The sequence below is a fragment of the Aegilops tauschii genome, chromosome 3, assembly GCF_002575655.3.
Source record: "Aegilops tauschii subsp. strangulata cultivar AL8/78 chromosome 3, Aet v6.0, whole genome shotgun sequence".
NCBI classification, from domain to species: domain Eukaryota; kingdom Viridiplantae; phylum Streptophyta; class Magnoliopsida; order Poales; family Poaceae; genus Aegilops; species Aegilops tauschii.
The window spans coordinates 606,914,207-606,935,081 of NC_053037.3; the positions used below are offsets into that span (position 1 = coordinate 606,914,207).

The window sequence follows — 20,875 nt, forward strand, 5'->3', positions numbered from 1 at the left end:
CTGCTCTACCGCCGCCCGCCTCCAAATCGGCCGAATTGGCCAAGATCATTCTTCTAAGCAATGTGACAAAATGTCAATGATCTTCATCAAGTCTATAGATGCTTGCTTGCTATCGAACTTTATCAAAGAGAAACATGTAAGAACTTGTTACGAAGGGAAATATATAATATGGCGACAAATATGCCCATGTTTTGCCATGGAATAACAAAAAAATATTCATACATGTGAAAATTGTTCTAATTAGGAAATCACACTCGAGCATGTATGTGCATAGTATGCGTTCTTGTGTTGTGTGAAGTATTTCGGTTTGTACTGCCTCCGTCTGTTAGCTTGCAAAAAGGTCTTACATTATGGGATGGAGGGAGTATTAATCAACGGTCTTAATTTGTTTGCATAATGGTCAAAATCTACTTACTACACACTCCATCAGCTCTGCTCTTCACGGTATATATTGCATATGTTCAGATAAAATCATACAACCTCCTCTAGTGGACCATTCAACAATATATGACCAAATTAGGCTAACCTGACGAGCCACGGGCTGCGGCGGCCTCATCTTTGAGCGCCTCCTGGAGCTCCTGGGCAACGACAGCGAGGAACGGTCGGCACCGTGCCGGGCGAGTAGCGACACTGACACCGGGACACCGCAACGGGTGCACAGCGGGATGCTGGCCTGGCAGAACCCCGACATGCCGGCGATTGACAGCAAGGAGAACGCCCTCGCCCGGAAGTCCTCCAGCAGTGCCGCATCCATGCCCAGCTTCGGTGGCGCACCAGGGACCGTAGGGATCGCCAGGATACCATACTCCTATAGACACAGATTCATTTAGCAGAAATTAGCAATGATCAATTCCTACCTGTTGCCTACAGGTTCAGAAAATGCATGCTGCAATGGGACTAAGATTTTCTGAACTGTTGATTGTTGAATTTACATTGAGGAGAGTGGCAAGTGCAGACTTGAATTCGGTCTTGATGGCGTGAAGATCATCCATGGCAGATTCATCCTTCGACGCAATGGCCTCCTGGACTCGCTCTCGGATGCCAGGCCCGAGGTTGGGCTTCACCATGTTCACCCACTCCGTGTGGTTTGCTTTTTATTCAGGCCTGAAAAACATGTGGTACATCTTCACAAATTTAATCTCGTCCATGTGCATACATACAATTCGGAACTACTATGACGACGCTTAATGCATGATTTTTAGACGACGCTTAATCCAACGGGTGTGCTACACTTGTGCATGTCCATGCATGGTTGGATCCATGCCTCATGCAAGAATCGGCTGGACAACGTCGTCCCTGTAGCAGCACTCCATACAATTTGGAGCAAACTGCTGGCATTTCCATTACAGAGATGATCGAGTTCATCTTACTGGAATTATGAAGCCGACATGGGTTCAATTAAGGGGCACACAAATTTATGATATATGCGGTTGTGCTTAGTGTGAGTAAGTAGGTATGTAAACAACTGACCATGAAGCAGCATACCTTTGAAGGACACACAAGTCACATGAGATGACAGACAGAGAGGGCACACAAGATGATGATGCTTCGACCATAGACAAGTCGGTCATGAAGTTGCCGATGCTCGGAACGTTGATGGAGACGAAATCACCAATGTTGCCATTGTTCACCACTGCATCATCTGCCAGTCATTCAGCAAACATACCTCACAAGGTTCAGAGACTCGTATATGTAAGCTGCCCAGCCCAGCCCTGCTCTGCTCTTCTCTGCATCAAGGTATACCAAGGATGGATGAGTTCGAGTTCATGGTAGATACTTACTTCCAAATACCTTGGCAACTGAAGCGTTGAGGATTTCGTAGGCGCGGTCCTCCACGGAGTCCTGAAACAGTCTGCGGGAATGATGACACGAACTGGTCGTCGCAGCTCGGAATCGAAGACGTCGGCAGGTACAGGTGGCAGCAGCACATCAGTGACACGGGACAATGTAGCCAGATCTCTGCCAAACCACCCTGTAAGCAAAAACACAATCAGATACTCAAATACAACTGAATGAACACTTGAACAAATGAATCATTTTGTCTGCTAAACACTGACAGTAGCACTACATGGCTAGACTGCAATTACCGATGGTGTCGAACATCTGCTCCATGGGGACAACGCTCCCGGTGCAGACCAGTCCATGTGAAGGGCGGAGGCCGAAGATGGTGCACTAGGCGGCGGGCACCCTGACGCTGCCACCGCTGTCGGTGCCGAGGGCGAAGTCGGCGAGGCCGGCGGTGACGGCGGCGGCCAAGCCGAGCCGTCAGGGACGCGGCCGGGAGCGTAGGGGTTGGAGAGAGTGCCGTAGTGCGCGCTCTCGCCGTTGATGTTGTACGCCATCTCGTCCATCACGGTCTTGCCCACGCCCGTGGCGCCGGCGACGAGCGCAGCCAGCACGCGCCCGCCGGCGCGTACATCTGGGCCCAGTCCGGGGTCCCGAACCCAGTGACGCGGCCGGCGATGTCGAAGCTGCAATCGACCAGTGAGTCAGTTAGTGAGATTGCTGAATATCGATGTGATCGAGGGAGGGAGGGAGCGAGCGGGGTCGCAATACATCTCCTTGATGGCGAAGGTGAGGCCGTGCAAGATGATGATGACAGACAGTGAAGTAGGTAAGAGGCAGAGGAAGGAGGCGCTAGCCATGACCCAATCCGCCACCTGACTCTGCTAGAGACGACCGCGTTCCCAACGACACCAGCAGCGTCCCCAGCTCTTGGTCACGACTCACGACGCGGTCAGCCTCCAGCATCACTATGCCGGCGCCCATCTCACGCAGTCACGCTCCAACCATGCCGACACACACATCCGTCGCCCCATCAGTTTTGCCCCCGGTCATCCGGCCTCCTGCTGCTTGCCGCCGTTGTCGTCCCATTGCTTCTTCGCGTGGCTCTCCCCCGCTGCTGCTGCTATCTGGAAGAGGGGGAGGTAGAGTAGGACTGGGGAAGCGGCGGAATCAATCACGTGAGGAACGGGTGGGGTGGGCTGATTTTTTGGGAGCTTGTTTCGGTAGAAAATCGTAGGGAGGATCAAGGTAGGCTATCTTTGGAAACTATCCATTGAGATCGATCCATCATTCGGTGGAACAAAACGAACGAAATGAAACCAAACAAAGGACGTATCGACGTACCGTCACCATCGCAGGAGTAAATTACACAAAACCACCCTTTTAAAGGCTAAGTTTGCAAAATACACTACGTTACATTTTTTACGGGCGATAGGCGCCGGCGGACCGGCTGAAATTTGGGCCGGTCCGCCCGCAGCCATACGATTAGTGCATGTATAACCGTTTGATGCAGCTGCTGTTTCGTCAACGCACGCCCTTACGACGGATTCAGCATCTAGTCGCTCGATTCCGCATCTCGCCGGCCGCACGCGCTTGCTGGTCGCCATGGTCGCCGGTCGTCCTCGTCGCCGGTTATCACCCTCGCTAGCCGTTCTCGTCGCCGGTCGCTGCACTCGTCGCCGGTTGCCGCACTCATCGCCGGTCGCCGCCAGCATTTGTCGCTGACTCCATGCATGCAATAGCTGCGGCCTGCGGTTGCAGCTCCGATGGCGACGGCCGTAGCTCGCCGGCGTGCTCGTCGCCGTCCACGCCCGATGTCGTAGCTCGTCGGGTGCACCTCACGGTTGCAACATCTCACTCGCCCGGTTCCAGCAAATTCAAGCATCGGTTCCAGCAAAAAAGGGTCTCGCCGCTTGGCCATAACAGTTCACTGCATTGCCGGTTGCAGCTTGCCATGATGCCGGTTGTAGCATTTGGCGATGCTGGTTGTAGCAAAAAATAGGATGCCCCTATGCGATGTAGCAAAATAAGATGCCGGTTGCAGCTGGATGGGACACTGGTTGCAGCTGGATGGGACACCGGTTGTAGCAATTCATGATGTCGGTTGTAGCATGTAGCAAAATATCGCGATGACGTGAGTTGCTCGGAGCAGCGCCGCCGTCCTCACAGCCCGTGGTCACCGCGCTCGCCGTACATGATTGCAGCTCTCCTGGGCACCGGTTGCAGCTCCCTCCATCCAGGTCCCAACTCCCGTCGCCGCCGGTTGCAACATGTTCTGTTGCCGATGCCGTAGTTCACCATCGCCGGTGACTAGCGAGAAGTCGAGGATGCAACACGCTGTCTTGCTGCATTAGGCACGGGGTGCGTGCGCATGCGAGAAACGGCATGGCTGGGTGGGCGCGAGCCATGGTCTGTCGCCGGAGGTAGCGGCCATGGCAGCCGCCGAGAAGCTTGCGTGTGCCATGGAGATGAAAGATGAGTACGAGAGGGAGAAACAAAAGAGGATGAGGAAAAAAATGAGTGGCTGGGGTCATAGGGAAGAGATAAGGAAGGAATGAAAGGCATGTGGACCTGCGCGAGATGCCTCGTGGTCAGTTGGTTAAAATTGATCCCACGACCACGACGCGGCCGGCAGAAGTTTCGGCCGGTCTGCCGGCTTTAAACGTTTCCTTACATTTTTTCGATAAAAAACACCACGTCTCGTGTAATCTTTTTGCAAAAAACACTGATCGATAATTTTCGCTCTGTTGATCGCGTTTATCACAAATATGGTCCACTAGTCAGGCCGATGTGGCACCACTTAACGTCTCATATGTAACGGCGACGTTTGGTAATGTTATCATCATGTGGGTCCCGTGGGGTCCACCTGTCATTGAAAGAAAAAATAAAACAAATCTGGTTCGTCTTATCTACAGCAACCAAGTCAACGCACAAGCCTGTCCCGCCGCCGCACAGGCCCGTCCTGCCGCTGCCTGAGGCAGAGGCCGCAACCGCCGTTGCTGCGTCGAGGGCCCGAAAAGCGGCCTCAGGCAAGGCCTTGCTGAGGCCGATCCCCACGCGGCCGTCGCCGTCCTCATGCTGCTGGACTCGATGGATCGGACGAGACCACGAGGGCCACCAGTGGATGCCGGCCGTGCCCACATGATGTTGCGCACGAGGCTCGCCTCCCGTCCCGCCTCCGGCCGAGGCAGAGGCCGCCATAGCCGTTGCCGCGCGGAGCTCGTCCTGCCCCCGGCCGAGGCAGAGGTCGTCGCCGTCGTTGCCGCGCGGATCTGAAGTGCACAAGCGGAAGGTAGCGGTGGCTCTGTTCTTGCCGGATCTAGGCAAGGGCGGGCTAACGGCGGCGATGGTCGCGGAGTTCCGTTGCTATGAGGTTGGGCGGCGGCGGCACTCCTCCATGGAGCTCCATGGCGCAGGTCTGACGGGAGAGAGAAGAGAAATTGGAGAGAAAAAGAGAACCAGAGAAAAAGAAAGGTAGAATTACACTGACAAGCGGCCCCACATCCAGCAAAACAAGTCAACGTAACGGTGTGAGAAATTGGTGTCACGTCAGCCTGACTAGCGGGCCCCATCTGTCATAAACGCAATCAACAGGGCCAAATCCGCCGATCAGTGGTTTTTGCAAAACGATTACCCAAGACATGGTGTTTTCTGCAGAAGAAATGTAGCATAGTGTTTTCTGCAAACCAAGCCTTCAAAGTGGTGGTTTCGTGCAATTTACTCCCATCGCAGAGTAGAGATTGGTTTTTTTTAGGGAAAAAGGTGAGTAGAGATTGGTTCTTAGAAAAGGCAAAAGGCGAAGATCCATGCATTAGGAAAGTTAGGATTTTAAATTGATTGCCATAAAATGAATATTATTGATTGGTAATGTGCTATTGGCTCCTGCCCATTTGTAACGTGTCTACTTAGGAAAATTTGGAAAGGTTAGGAAAAAATTTATTGTGAGGGTAAAAAAACCAACGTGGGGAGACATGCTGATGGGATGTGAGACAAAAATAAACCAGACGAAAAAAAACCAGACAAAAGTGGTGGGACTATTCAACCAACTCGTCCATTAGGAGTAGAGATATAAACCGATGAAGTGGATGGAGGGGACGAAAAAAATCTACGAAAAAAAACCATGATAGGTGGGACCTACCAACCGCTTCATTAGAAGTAGAGATTTCGCTAAAGAAAGATCAGCTTCTGATATTCGGCCGGCCGTAGTGTATATCAAGATGTGTGTTCTACCATGATACTACTGGTTTGTCGTATGAACGCGGCCTAGCTTGGGAAGGCGGAAGGAATTGCATGCGACCTTGTGACGGGATGCATTCGCGTGCGCCGCTTCGCGAACCGGTCACATTTATCATGGCGCGTCGTGACTGCACTAGCTTCTGGGAATAGCGAAGGACCGCACGCGTATTCCTTTGGCCAGCCACGAGGTGAAACGAAGCGTCCCGCCGGCGACCACACGCATTCCTCCGACCAGCCACTCTCCTATATATATGCACGAAGCTACGAACGGGCTCTCCATCTCCACTTGGTGCGAGTGCGAGCGAACACCATGGCAGAGAGTAGTAGGTCGAAGCGAAGCATGGTAGTGTGGTCGTCTCTTCGCATGGATCTCGTCCGCAAGGTCGGCGACTCGTTGTTGGCCACCAGCGACGTCGTCTCCTACCTGGACATGAGGACCGTCTGCCACAACTGGCGAGTTGCCATCCCAAAGCCGCCTCCACTGTCCGGGGTGGTCGACCGTTTTCGCCCGCGCGACTGGGTGATGCTCGACCAGGAGAAGCCAGCGGATCGCGTGGACGACGTGGAGCCCTGGCCTTGGTCTCACGACCACGACGCGGGCCGTCTCTTCCTCCAGCTCTCCACGGGGCGCTTCCTCCGCCTCCGTGTTCCGCAGCTCGAGTACGACAAAAACATCCTGGTCGGTACCTCCGACGGTCTCCTCGTCCTAGGCGGAAGCATGGGCCTGCACCCTGCTCGTCTCCTCAACCCCTTCACCGGCGACATGCTCCCTTTCGCTGCGCCGATTCCTCAGGAAAGCATGGTGCTCACTGCTGTGGCCGGCTCTAGCTCTAGCCCCATGCTTCTCTTCTCGTTTCGAGATGAGTGCCACTGCGAGAGGAGAGAAGTGGTTTACTGTGCTGATGCCACCAGCCCTCTCTGCCAGGTGCAGTTAGAAGGCTTCCATGTAAGCGTACTTTCCTATGCCGGTCACTTATACACGGTCGAATACGAGGGAGGTGTATACAAGGTTGTGGGCACGCCGCCGCACTATCACGCTGAGCTGATTGCCCAGTCATCTGACAACTACGCCGGTGACTACTTCCTGGTCGAGTCTGCAGGAGAACTGCTAGTTGTAAGTCGCCGACACAAAAGGGTGCAAGTTTTCAGGGTCGACATTGAGCGGAAACTGCTAAAACCTGTGAGCAACATTGGCAGCCGGGCGCTCTTCCTCGGTGCTAGGTGCCTTTCAGTCGATGCCGATAAGCTGCCATCCGTGTTCGGAAACTGCATATACTACCTTGATCCTCAATTATCAGAAGTACGTGCCAACATCAACATGTATGATCTTGGCACCAGAAAGCTAGAGAGGTTCCCATTCGAGTATGAAGATCATTCAGTCAGATCAAGCCCGATCCGTCCTTTCAGCATTGTTCAGACGCTCCTTGATTACTGTGGTGCCGTTCCTAACATATGTGCTCAAATTGCAGATCTGAAACGTTGGTAAGACACGTTCAGTTGCATGCCCCACTTAAGCTTCATTCTTTTAAGGTTCAGTTGAGATGAGTGATGCTTGTCGTTGAAGTATTGTATGAATTGATCTTAAACTATGGACTGTTTGCATGAATCTATTTCCTAGTATGATATTAGATGTTGTTTTCGATATGCCTTGCTGTTTTGCTCCAGTCTTTGTGTGAGAGTGTTGCTGCTTGGACCATATATGAGAGTGAAGCACGTGAATGGAAAGGTAAATGTTAAATTGGTTTCTTTAATCATGATGTAATTTTTGATGATGTGCGTGAAAGTGTCTATAATGATGTGAACATACTATTTGATTGATCTAAGGAAAAAATGATTACAGATGTGATGACTTTTCAACATATAAGATTTCTACAAACATTGTTTTGTCTTAGGTATGTTTGGTTTTTTATTTATATTTGTTACTCATTCATCATTACTTTCAAAATATACAAAAAATTATTTTTTATGATCAGTTAAGCTGTGCAAATTGTATTTTTTACTATCGTGGCAGGATCTAGCTCTAGCCCGATGCTGGTTGCTGCTCTAGCCCGATATTTTTTACTATCGAGGTGTTTACCAAAATGACGTGGTTTACTGTGCTAATGCACGAGCCCGCTCTGCGAACTCCAGCTCGAAGGCCACAAGGACAGCGAGGTCAAACTTAGAAGTCTACTTTCCTGCCCATTAAACTTAGAAGCAAACCGGCACTGACAATGTTAGTGCCGGGTTCGGGTGCGGGTAATGGTCGCGCAAACACGCATCCGTATCAATATTTTTCGCCCAAACCCGTACCTGTACCCGCGCCTCGGGTTTCAGATTGTTCCCATACCCGTACCCGGCCTGGTGCGGGTAATACCCGCGGGTAAAAATGCCCATCTCTGCCACCTTACCCAATTCACCCTTTACCATGTATTGTTTAGCATTTTCGCATATATACACAAAATTTTAGCATGTATACTTCAAAATTTCAACAAATATATACCACATTTTAGCATTTCAGCACATGCATATCACGATTTGTTGTGCGATGGAATAAAAATGGTATTAATTTACAAAAATGGGTAGCAATTAGCATGAACTAGATGGCACCAAACAATCACTTATGTAAGTGAACTTAGAGAAATATTCACATATGTTTTTTCTTATTTTTTCCAATTACAAGACAAACAAGAGGGACACAATTTTCTATAATTTTCTTTTATTGAAGTTACATGTGCAGCCCCTACTTTAAAATGATCAAATGAAGGAGACTATAATAAGATCAACAAAATGAGAGACAAAATCATAAGTTCACAAAATAAGATCAGCGCGTTTTAATAAGATCATGCACATGGTAAGGGATGGGATTTTGGGTTGAGATTAGCGGTTGCATTTTCGTACGCGGGTATGCGGGTACGTGGGTATGGGTATTGCCTTCCCATACCCGTCTTACCCGATGGGTATAATTTTTTCCCATTTATAAACTCATGGGTATTTATTTTTTCCCAAACCCTTACCCTAATAGGGTTTTTACCCGTCGGGTTCGCGGGTTGCGGGTACTCATTGCCATGTTGAACTGACACCGCGCTGCACTTGGGCCTGCCCATTAAGCTTGTCACTCGGGTGCCCGAGTCGCTCGCCCGCTCGCAAGCTAGTGGTTTTGAAGAGAAAAAAAACACTTTTGATTTTATGAAAAAAATAAGGAATTTAAAATTTATGAATTTTGAAAACTTTATAGATTTTACAAAGTTTTTGAATTTTAAAAGGACATAATTTTTTAAAAAGGTCATGGATTTAAAAACTACTGAATTTTTAAAATGTTGTAAATTTGAAGAAAAAAGTCCACGATTTTGAAAAGATCATGAAGCTGATATTTTTTTAAGAATTTTAAAAAATGAAAAAACTAAAAGAATAAAAGTGGAAACCAAAAGAAAAACGAAAAATGGAAAGAAGACGAAAACCAATAAAAACAAACAAAAACCAGAGTAAACGCAGCCCAAAAAATTGAAAGGAATCTTACCACCGGTAGAAACAAGAAATTACATGGGCCGCAGCTACTTACTTCATCCCTTCCTAAATATACGATGTTTTGGTAGTTTAAAATGAATTAGCTGCACTCAGCGACCGCTCCCGGGAGAATATTTGGTGCACCGGTGCTTGTGGTGCTACCGGTGCACCCTCATGTTGCACATTTTAAATGTTTAAACAATTCTTAAAGAAATTAGCTCTTCCACACAACATTAACGTACATAGTGCATATCATAAGTTAGGCTTTAGATCGGGCCTATTATCACATTGGTGTCAAATTTATCACTTTTGTATCTCAAAAAATGTTACAAATTTCGATATGAAATTTTGTGACAACATATATTAATGCTGTGTCAATGTGCCAGATTTTCTCAGATTGTTTGAAATGCTCTACGGCATCTGGTCCACCGGTAACACCACAACTGTGGATGCACCGGATCCATTCCCACCGCTCGCTGATACGGACACAGGCGCGTTCACCGTGCTTAGCGAAGAACAGTAGCAGAAAGCCGCGGAAACCACCACGAGTGCATCCAGTGAGCTACCTAGCTTAGCTTGCATATGCACATGCGCATACACACCGCGGGCAATGAGCTGCCCACCGGCACACCTCGTCGGCGCCGCCACGTTGACAAGTCGCGAACCAACGGCACGCGTCGACGACTTCCACGCCGGCCGGAATTCCACGTGCTTCGTTTCCACACTGATCCGCGCGTCCCATGTCCATGTGCCACTCCCGGTCGCCGCGATCCACCGATCGTTTATATAAAATGCAAGCTCCATCGATCGTTCTTGCACCACAGTGCTCGATCCACTATCTCATCACATCACGATCAAGGTCACGGACTCACAGCCCATGATGATGATGCACCGTGCTACGATCGTCGGCGTCGTCGCGCTGATCGCCTGCCTTCTCGCCGGCGGCGGGGCTCGAGCGCAGCAGCAGCGGTTCGACTACCCGGCGGCGAGAGCGCCCGCGACCTGGGCCAACACTGACGCCGGCCTGCCGCACCACGTCGTCTACACCGACGGCTCCGTGGCGCGCGTGGCCCTGCTGCGGCTCAACCCGGCCGGCTTCGGCCCATCCTACGCCTTCGGCTTCTTCTGCACCAGCCCCGGCGCGGCCCCGTGCGCCGACTTCCTCCTCGGCGTCGCCGTCGTGTACTGCAACAGCGGCGCGCTCATCACGTCCACCACGACCGGCGTCCCGCAGGTCGTCTGGTCGGCTAACCGCGGCAGCCCCGTGGGCGATGGCGCCGCTGCGGAGCTCACGGCTGAGGGCGACCTGGTGCTCAGGTCCGCCAACGGCTCTGTGGTGTGGTCCGCCGGCACCAAGGGCCGGTCCGTCGCCGGGGTGACCATCGGCAGCGACGGCAACCTCGTGCTGCTCGACGGGCGCAACGCCACCGTGTGGCAGTCGTTCGACCACCCCACGGACGCGCTCCTCGTCGGGCAGTCGCTCAGGCACGGCGCGCGGCTCATTGCCAATGCGTCGACCGCGGACTGGCGGGACGGCAGGCTCTACCTCGCCGTCGAGGACGACGCCCTGAGCGCCTACGTCAACGCCACGCCGCCGCAGCGCTACTATACCACCTCGGCTTCGGCGAGACCGCGGCCGGCGCCTACGCGACATACACCAACGGCAGCCTCACGGTGTCCGCCCTCCCCGGAGCGCCGTCGCTGGCCACCATCCAGCTGCCCACCGTCGGGGCCGGCACGGTGCAGTACATGCGGCTGGAGCACGACGGCCACCTCCGGCTCTACGAGTGGCACTCCGGCCCCGGCTGGGCACCGGTGTTCGACGTGCTGCGCCTCTTCCCGGACGGCGGCTGCGCGTACCCAACCGTCTGCGGCGCGTACGGCGTGTGCACGGACGACACGCAGTGCAGCTGCCCCGACGCGGCCAACTTCCGGGCGGTGGACTTCCGGAGGCCCAACCGCGGCTGCGTCCCGACGAATCCACCGGCGACGTCCTGCGGCTCCTCGTCGCCGGGGCGGCGGGCGCAGCACCGGCTGGTGTCGGTGCCGGGCACGTCCTACTTCAACGACCACGCCACGAGCATGCGGGCCGTGGAGAGGGTGAGCGAGGAGGCGTGCAAGAAGGCGTGCCTGGATGACTGCGCCTGTGCGGCGGCGCAGTTTTACTACGGCTCCGACGCCGGCGATGGGTTCTGCTACCTGCAGTCGGAGGTGTTCTCGATGCAGACGGTGCGGCCGGAGGTGGTGCACTACAACTCCACCATGCATATCAAGGTGCAGCCCAAGTCAGCCAGGATCTGATGATGGCTCTCCTCAGCACTACACATACATGCATCACGGCAAGGTTCACGAAAAAGTTTGTTACCAATAAAGTTCTTGGTCATGTGTACAAAATCCAATTAATGTTGGCCGTCAGAGGGATATGAATATTTTCTCCATTCTTTTTACATTATTAAGAGCATCTCTAGCCAATCCCTAAAAAATGGAGAAGTAAACCGCAGAGTAGACGTTAGTGGAGTAATTTTACTGCTCTTAATTTTGCCCGTTTCTGGCCGATCTCGTAAATTTAGCGGGGTAAAATTTGGATATGATGAACACAAATTCGATTGAAACAAACATACAAACCAAAATTCGACACCGATTCAAAGAAACATCCAAACCGACCACGGTAGGCAGATGGGGCGGCGCTCGAGGAAGTGTCGCGGCGACAGCGGGAGGAAGATGGGTCGGGGCTCCGCTCGTGGCGGCGCGGATGCATGCTGCGGATGGGTGGAGGGGAGCGGCGGCTATGGGATTCAGCCATGGCGGCGCGGGTGCTGGAACGCTTCGGGGGTCGCCGGTGACATGGGAAAGGAGGCAGAGAGAGTGTGTTGTGTTTTACTCGGCGTCCGAGTAGAGAGGTAAATTTAGGCGTTCGGCTCGGTGTGGTGTAAAATATTTACTCCACTATAGGATTTAGGCTTTCGGCAAGGTCCTTTTCTAACTGATTTATAGTTGATCGGGGAGCACTCAGGTGTGGTGCTTTAGCAAGCCCCGATACATCTTTCTCTAAAAGCTAATTTTATTTATTTATCTCTAAACTGACCTCGTTTGTATGAGGCGATACAACTGAAATCAACCAACGATTCGAGCACTTAGCACAACGCGCCACTTAATCCGACAAGCACAAGGCCGAGGGCATATGCATGTCTATTCTATATGAACATAATAATTCAAATAATGTTATTTTTGACACACACAATTCATCATTTCAAAACCACTGTTTATGAAGTTTGTTCAAAGTTCAAATTGAAACATAACAAATGGTCAGAAATATCGAAAGTAAACATGACAAATGGTCTAAATCATTCGAACTAAAAAACAACATGAATAAGTTTACTGACTAAGAAGTGACCAAATGCTCAATAAGATCATCACGAAATTGTTCATGCCCTGCATGGTTTTCAATTTACCGTTGCATTTCAAGAAACTTCTCAAATCATCATTCACCCCTCTATGGCTCAATAAGTGGCATATAAATTTTGTTCCCCTCATTCTCATAGCAAAAAAAGAAAAGATTCGCAAGATTAGAATCCTTATGATTTTATATTTAACATATTTTTCCAAACACCAACTAGAGGAACAGTTTCACCCTCACGTGAGTTTTTCAATCGTTGCTACATCAACCGTTTTGATTTCATAGAAAAGATTCCAGGCTCAAACCGCTCTAGAAATTTTCTTCAAGATGATCACTATGGTTTCCCAATTCACTATTTTGCATGTGTGTTGATTTTATAGGTAAGACTTCGTCGACTCACCGGGTTCGAAAAGCACGACAATAGAGACTACTATATTGAAATGACATGCTCATTTGAATCATACAAGATTTTGATTTTCTCGATTGGATCAGAGAAAAATTATCGTAGTGATTTAAACACTCTTATACTCCCTTCGTCACGGTTTAGAGGGCGTACATCTGGAATCACTGGGAGTATTTCTTTACGAAGAGAGTATTAATACTCCATCTACTAGATCAATGACAATTAAGATGGATCAGAGAGAATAGTGTTTTTCGTATTGCTCCGTTTTTTGAATCGTAGGAATGGAAGTAGTAGGAGTAGATAGCCTTTTCGGGGGGGGGGGGGGGGGCAATGTGCAAAAAAGAGCAATCATGCGCAGCCCCCACACCCACAAAAGGTGGCCCCATCGACCATTGGGGTCACCCTGGAAAACCTCGCCCCTCCCCTCTCCGCTCCGCGTCCCCAGAGAGGGAGAGAGTCGCAACCGCCCCCTCGTCAAACCCGCCGACGAAGGGGGAGGACGGCGACGAAGTGAGCTTGTACGTAGATATGGATGTGAGCTTGTACGTACGTAGATATGGATGTGAGCTTGTACGTAGATACAACACAGGCAGTTGTTCCCGCTCCTACTCTATGATCATATAATGCAGGATCACGCATGCGGTCATGATGTGCCACTAAACTGTTTTGGTGTCAGAATCTTGCAAGGCCATCAACAATGGCAATGTGAGCTTGTAGAACCCCAAATATTTGTTTGACATACTTTCTACATGCTTCTTAAAATTCAAAATTAAGTTTTATAATTTTTTAGAAAATAAACATATACATATGTACGTATACTACTTCCTCCGACTCATATTACTTGTCTTACATTTGTCTAGATATGGATGTATCTAACACTAAAACATGGATCGAGGGGACGTGAAGTATCTGCTCCCTCATGAACAATAAAATAAAAAATAAAAAATATCAAAAAATTCTGTTTTTTGTGGTAAACTTTGACAAATGTTTCGTATGCTTGCGAACATTCAGCACAGAATTACATCCGTAAAAGTTGTGGCAAAAAAAAAATCAATATTCCAAAAAATGATAGTTTTGAAAACATTTTGGACTGTTGTTTTTTTTCCACGACTCCGCGAATGTCTTTTCGTGCTGAAATTTGTTAAGCATACAAAACATTTCTCAAAATTTAACACAAAAAAATCAGAAGTTTTTTTTATTTTAAACTATGTTTTCAGTTTTACTGTTTATCGGGATGCATTTGAGCTCGGGAGAATAGGACTTTCGGGGTGGAAGGGAGTACTTGTGAATTTTCATGACGAAATACTTTTTATGGGAGCACACAAAAGTGACAAAATCACGTCCCATCATAGTTTAAAAAACCGGACCGGACCGTTGGTCGGACCGGCAAAAACCAAACCAGTGACCTGGTGGTTATTTAAGCCTATCGGACTGTACGAACAACCGTACAGAAAAACCGTCCAAACCGGACGGCTTTTGTAAAAAACGTCGATCTGGGCGGTTTAGATAAAACCAAACGGTTTAATGTCGTTTTACCACAAAAGCCCCTAAATGGACTCGTTTACGTGCGAACAGGGGCTCAAATGGAAAAATGAAAAAATAGCCTGGATTCGGCTGAACTGGGAGCATTCCCTCATTTTTTTTCCACCTAGCATCCGTATCGGGCGCCGCCGCCCCTTCCGCCGCCACCCCTTCCGCCGCCACCCCTGCCCGGCGCGGCGACGCCGCCCCTCGCCGCCAGGCGCCAGGCCCGCCCCACCCTCGCCACTCCGCGCGGCCGCACCACCCCGCGCCGCCACTCCCGCCTACCGCCGTCCCGCGCCGCCTCTGCTGACGGCTGGGGAGGGGGGCCGCCGCCGCCTGGTCCACGTCCAACTCCGACCACCCTCCGTCGCCTCCTCCGCTCCAGTTCAGAGTTCAGACCGGGAGCAGCCGAGCAGGAGCCAGGAGGACCAGCCGGCCGGGGCGTCCCACGCTGGTACGATCTGATCTGCTCCCTCTCTTCTCTTGTCTGTCTCCCAATTCGTTTATCCTACCATGAAGCATCAATATGTGAACTTGTGGGGTTTCTTGAAAATCTGAACTACTGAACTTGTGTTGCTTTTGTTGTCTTCACGAGATTAGAGAGCTCGGATTGGTAATTGGTAATTGTTAATTGGAGAGATTGGATTGCTATTTGTTGATAAATAATTAGAGAGATTGAATTATGTGGCTGTCACTTGCTACTGCTAACTGCTGCTACTGTATTTGTAGTTGCTTGCTGGTTACTTTGGGAGTTGTTACAAAGTTTTGATTTGCTGCTTGCTGGGCGAGTCAGGGATCATCATTTATATGAACTAGAGATTATAATGTGGTTGCTGGTTACTCTGTCATGTTGTTACAAATTTTGTTACAAGCAGATCCTTGCGGGTTGTGCTTGCTGTCACTTGTCCTACCTTCATTGGAGATTCCATGCTTTTGTGAGAAATTCAGTTCATGTTTCTGCTAATAGAATTTCTGGACATCAGATAGATACTTCTGAGCAAGGTTTTTGAGTCGCCTAGCCAAGTCGAGTCGCCATGCCTCCGACTAGTGGCTCGCTGCGATTAGTCTGCGACTCGTCGTGATTAATCGCCCCAAGTCGCCCCAGGTGTTAAGAGGAGGAGGAGGAGGAGGAGGAGGAGGAGGGGGAAGAGGAGGAGGAGGAGGGGGAAGAGGTGCTGTTGCAGGCAGAGGAGGGGGAAGGCAGCTGCTTGGAGGATACTTCAGCTCGGAGAAGGCAGCAGCAGCTCGTAGGAGCAATGGAGGTGGCTATTCTGATGTGGGATGCCATTAAAGTTTGGTAGAAATCAAAGTTTTCTCTGGATGCCATTAATCATGCATTAGTTAGTAGCTAACGAATATTGCTTGTGATGAAACCACTCTGTTTTGATCTATCTGGTAAGCCGAATGTTTGAGTTAAATGCATCTGCATATTAAGTAAGTTACATGTTAACTCTGGACCTCTTGAAATTGTGCATCTGCATTGAGTATATTTATCACAACTCATGTGGAACAAAGCGGGTAGAAGTAGTATCAAGGTAAATGTGGATGCATCTTTCTGTGCTGAAACCATGTTGGGAGCTACGGGTGCTGTTGCTCGTGACGACAGAGGTGAATTCATTGTAGCGGCTACATGGTTCATGCCTCATGTTTGCACTGCTGATTCTGCGAAGATACACGTGGTCCGAAACGGTATTTGGCTTGCGCAAAGAATTGTACAACTCGCTGGCAATCGAATCTGATAGTATGAGTGCAGCTGAGGCTTTTAACCAACAAGAAGCTTACTATGGCCCTGAAGCGGCTATCATTATGGAGTGCAAGCAAATGGGTTCAGAGTTTGCAAAATCTTCTTGTGTTCATTGCTTCCATGAATCAAACTCTGAGAAATGTAATGAATATATTTCCAGACGTATGAATCAAATGAAGTTTTGGGAAAATTCTATTCCAGACTTTATTTCTCATCTTATTGTAAATGACTTATCTATTATTTGAGGAATAAAGTCTATTTGCTGTCAATTTTTTTATCACAACTCTTACGGCTGGAAATATATTCATTACATTTTTTGTACTTCAACTCTCTGAGTACGTTATTGAAGATAGTAAGAGATTGTTCTTCATTGTTCTTGCAGGCCAGTCTTAATTTTTTTTACGATGCATTGTCATAGAGTAACGGACAATTAATGGCGATCCGTCTCCTGTCGCGTCAAAATCTGAGGAAGCTGGCTGCTTCCTTCACACTCCTTAATCCATCCCAGAAGATACTGCTTTCACCTCCCCCTCCTGCTCACAGGTAGTGAAACCGTTTTGTTGATTCTCATCTCTTTCAATCCTTAATTCTATGTTTTCTGCATACCACATGGCCAAAATTTATACCTCATTTGCTTGTTCATGAAGTGTCAGAATTTATCAGTTGCAGCTGATTCATGCAACCAAAATGTAGCTTAACTATAATAGTTCTGTATGAAGTGTGGTTGCATTTTTCGCATAGTAGTATCACTAGACATGATTTGTCAAATGTGGCCTACTTCGTCACTCAATTTCTTGTCTAGCAAGTACATAAGACATAGCTTATCGTTTTGATCATATTTTATCCACAAGTCGAATTTAGTTTTCCTCATATTTTGCCTTCTAGTCATTGCAGATCTGATGCTATTTCCCCTAGCAAATGCTTAAGCCCCTTTTACCCGTCTATGTATTCACGGGGTGTTAGATGGGCTAGCTATGAATCAGTGAATCTGGTTTTGTCTGATGATGGGAAACCCAAGTTTGAGATTGAGGAGGTGGAGCCTTCGAAGAAGGGGAGGTTTTTAACAAAGAGGCGTTTGAAGCTTCAGAGGAAGCGGGAAAAGAGGAAGAGGAAGGAGGCCAATAAAAACGATCCACGCCGTATCAGACCCAAGGGGAAAAAAATAAAACAGAAATTTCCTACACCTGAAGCTCGGCTCAAATACAAGATCGAGAAGGTACCAACAAGTTAGCTTTATTTTCTTTTTTGTCCATTTGGTTTGCTTGGCTACTTCCTTGCTTTTTTCTATATTATAAATAGGACTTTCTAATTGCTACACAATATTTGAATAATCACTTTAATCCATCCCATGAGCATTCTGCTTTCCTAATGTTGCTCTATTAGTAGCTATTCTAACCATAACAGGGTTGGTTCATTTTGAACCTGTGATTGGCCATTTAATAATGTTGGAAAATGGAAATGCCACATAGTCCTCTACCAGGATTGGCCCTCATTTAGGATTATCTGTTTAAAATCATAATTAGCTTGTTTGATGGAAACTTTCAATACCATCGAAGCAAATGCTTAAGTGGTTGAAGATAAGATGCTTAGTTTCTCATTTTGATTCGTACAAGAGGATTTATTAATATGTGTTGTTTCTTTTCCAGTCCAAATTAAAAGAAGCTATGTTGGTTGAGAAGCTAAAGAGGTATGAGGTTGCGAAAGCTGAAGGCCCCGTCGCCAAACCAGACGATCTTGATGGTGAGGAAAGATTTTATTTGAAGAAAGTTTCACAGAAAAAGTCAAACTATGTCCCGATTGGAAGGCGAGGAGTATTTGGGGGTGTAATTCTGAACATGCATTTGCACTGGAAGAAACATGAGACTGTCAAGGTCATCTGTAAGCCCTGCAAACCAGGGCAAATCCAGGAGTATGCAAATGAGATAGCTCGGCTTAGTGGTGGTGTCCCTATTAATGTTATTGGAAATGACACCATAGTCTTCTACCGAGGAAAGGACTATGTTCAACCAGAAGTCATGTCACCAATTGATACACTGTCAAAGAAAAAGGTAGGTAGGATAGGTTGTTGGTTTATTCTATTTCCATAGATTGTCTCAACTCTCAAGTTGATGCTTGCTAATGGTTGGTAGTAAGTAGCAATTAGGAACTACAGAGAATTTCCCCTTTTTCTACTCTTTTGAACTTTCTGTTATTTTCTTTGTGGATGGCAATGCTTTGCTAGTTTGCTTATAATACTGTAGAAGTGTAGCTTTCAAGATTAATGTTTAACAAAAAAAAAAGATAGTAAGAAAAAAGAATAATCAACAAACTGCTACAATTTATATTTAATACACAACAAAACACAAATATTATTGTAAACTGTAAACTTGAGCATGGTTTGACAGTAACATCCATTCAGAGTTTATGTCAGGATCATACTAGCAGCTTGTTGCTAGTTCATATGTCCAAAAACACAGCTTAAGTTCAGTGGCAGCATTTGGTTCTGATCATTAGCCATCAGGCTGACCGTATATACATGCACATCTTTCCCACTGACACATGTCTTCTGTTTATCTCCAGGCACTTGAAAAATCAAAATATGAACAATCGCTGGAGACAGTTCGGCGTTTCATCGCAATCTCTGAAAAGGAGCTCGAACTATACTATCGGCATGTTGCACTCTATGGAAAACCACAACCCCAGAATGCTGATCTGGCTCATGGTGGTGGTATCCAAGCTTCTTCACTGGAAACAGAGGATATGAAGCACGGAAAGGATCAAGCTTTCTCTGATGTTGACATCATGGATACATCCGAGTCTGATGAGGAACATGATTCTAGTAGTGAATCTGATGCCAATGATGTTGCAACTGGAGATGCTACAGACAGCCCTGAAGATACTGATGTTTCTGATCATCAGCTGTTCTAGGTGAGTGAGGTGCAGTTACCTCTCGTGGCACTCTTCTCTTCATAAAAATTGAGTTGCTTCTGATTGAGCCGCACCATGATGGCATTGGTATTTTCTCTTCATTTCAGATAGACTTGAAAGTTCCCGAGACAATGTTAATGTGCTAAATCACTAAGGGTGCAAGTGGGGTTGTGACTGCCCCGTAAGACGATGTCCTGCCCTGCAAACCAAGCCAAATAAACGCCACTTGGCAGACCGCATTTGCTCAAGTGGATTCAAGCTGCTATGCCGGCTTTGTCCGGTGGGCATCCCACATATCCTGCAAGAAGAGTTGGCTGTCTCTCCCGATGAAACCCCACCAGGTCCATCTCCTTTTTCTGCCTAGAAGCTACAGCAGGCAGCAGTGTGACCACCTCTGTCGCCAGTGTCCCCTGCAGTGCATCATGTGGCGTTTGCCATCAGCATAGTAGCCAATTGTGCCAACTGCTATCAGCAAAATAGCCAAGAGAGCTTGGTCCTGTAAATTTCATGTTCCAGAGTTGCTTGCTACTACTCCCTTCATCCGAGGATACTTGTCGAAGAAATGAATAAAAATGGATGTATCTAGAACTAAAACACGTCTGGATACATCAATTTCACCGACAAGTATTTCTGGACGGAGAGAGTAAAGACCCAACATTGCCCTTACCTAAGTTTAATCACAATTCACTGCGATGGTGGTCCGCTCATGCACTTCACCTCACACACCGTTGGCAATCTCCCATGGTGATGCTAATGACATCGATTGGTGTTCTGCAATTCGGTGCATTGGTGGTCCGCCCGTTGATGCAGTAATCCTGCATCTCATTTTTTTGTCTTCTGATTTTACTCTCTAGTACTTGCTCTTTAGTACTCCCTATGTTCCTAAATATAAGTCTTTTTAGAGATTTCAATATGGATATATAGACATAGTTTAGAGTGTAGATTCACTCATTTTGCTTCCTATGTAGTCCATATTGCAATCTCTAAAAAGGCTTATATTTAGGAACAGAGGGAGTAGCAGGGAACTCAATCTGCAATAACTTTACCTCCCAGGCTGATATTATTGAGCTCTTCATGCTGAAAGAACAGAGGACAGGCAGAGAGGCTTTGGTCCGAAGCAAGGCTCTGTCTGAAGCTTGTGTGTTGCTGAAGCTTCTTTGTTCACCGAAGCTTTTATGCCTCATGTATCGGAGTACTACTGTCGCCGGCCTAATCGCATTCGTGCAAACACTTTAATTGCCTCCATACTTGCTTGAAGAAAACACTTTAGTTAGGTCAAAATATAACTTGCCATGGAAAACACCTGCTTTATGCCCAGGAACTCATCCATGGCCTCCCATCTGCCACCAAATGCAGTTGATCAAATGTTGTCTCATGTTTCCAAAAGTGCCCT

General features: G+C 48.1%; 2 protein-coding genes and 2 pseudogenes across 4 annotated transcripts; 3 read left to right on the forward strand and 1 right to left on the reverse strand.

Moving 5' to 3' along the window:
* Positions 1 to 1,265: 1,265 nt before the first annotated feature.
* LOC109739229 (amidase 1-like) lies at positions 1,266 to 2,645 on the reverse strand (annotated as a pseudogene).
* Positions 2,646 to 6,361: 3,716 nt separating this feature from the next.
* On the forward strand, positions 6,362 to 7,507 carry LOC109739228 (uncharacterized). The gene has a single exon (XM_020298317.3). The coding sequence runs from the start codon at positions 6,362 to 6,364 to the stop codon at positions 7,505 to 7,507; it is 1,146 nt and encodes a 381-aa protein (XP_020153906.3).
* A 2,838-nt stretch (positions 7,508 to 10,345) lies between these two features.
* LOC109739232 (epidermis-specific secreted glycoprotein EP1-like) lies at positions 10,346 to 11,979 on the forward strand (annotated as a pseudogene).
* Positions 11,980 to 14,881: 2,902 nt separating this feature from the next.
* LOC109739231 (uncharacterized) lies at positions 14,882 to 20,203 on the forward strand. Of its 3 annotated transcripts, none has more exons than XM_020298319.4 (6): positions 14,882 to 15,285; positions 16,958 to 17,118; positions 17,470 to 17,791; positions 18,222 to 18,623; positions 19,135 to 19,482; positions 19,590 to 20,203. In XM_020298319.4, the coding sequence occupies exons 2-5, from the start codon at positions 17,009 to 17,011 to the stop codon at positions 19,480 to 19,482; spliced, it is 1,182 nt and encodes a 393-aa protein (XP_020153908.1). In that variant the 5' UTR covers positions 14,882 to 15,285; positions 16,958 to 17,008; the 3' UTR covers positions 19,590 to 20,203. The 3 variants fall into 3 exon arrangements, with proteins under 3 accessions (XP_020153908.1, XP_020153907.1, XP_045089854.1); XM_020298318.4 differs by having other exon boundaries at positions 14,889 to 15,285; positions 17,461 to 17,791; XM_045233919.2 differs by lacking the exon at positions 14,882 to 15,285 and adding an exon at positions 16,072 to 16,093 and having other exon boundaries at positions 17,461 to 17,791.
* The last annotated feature ends 672 nt before the right edge of the window (positions 20,204 to 20,875 follow it).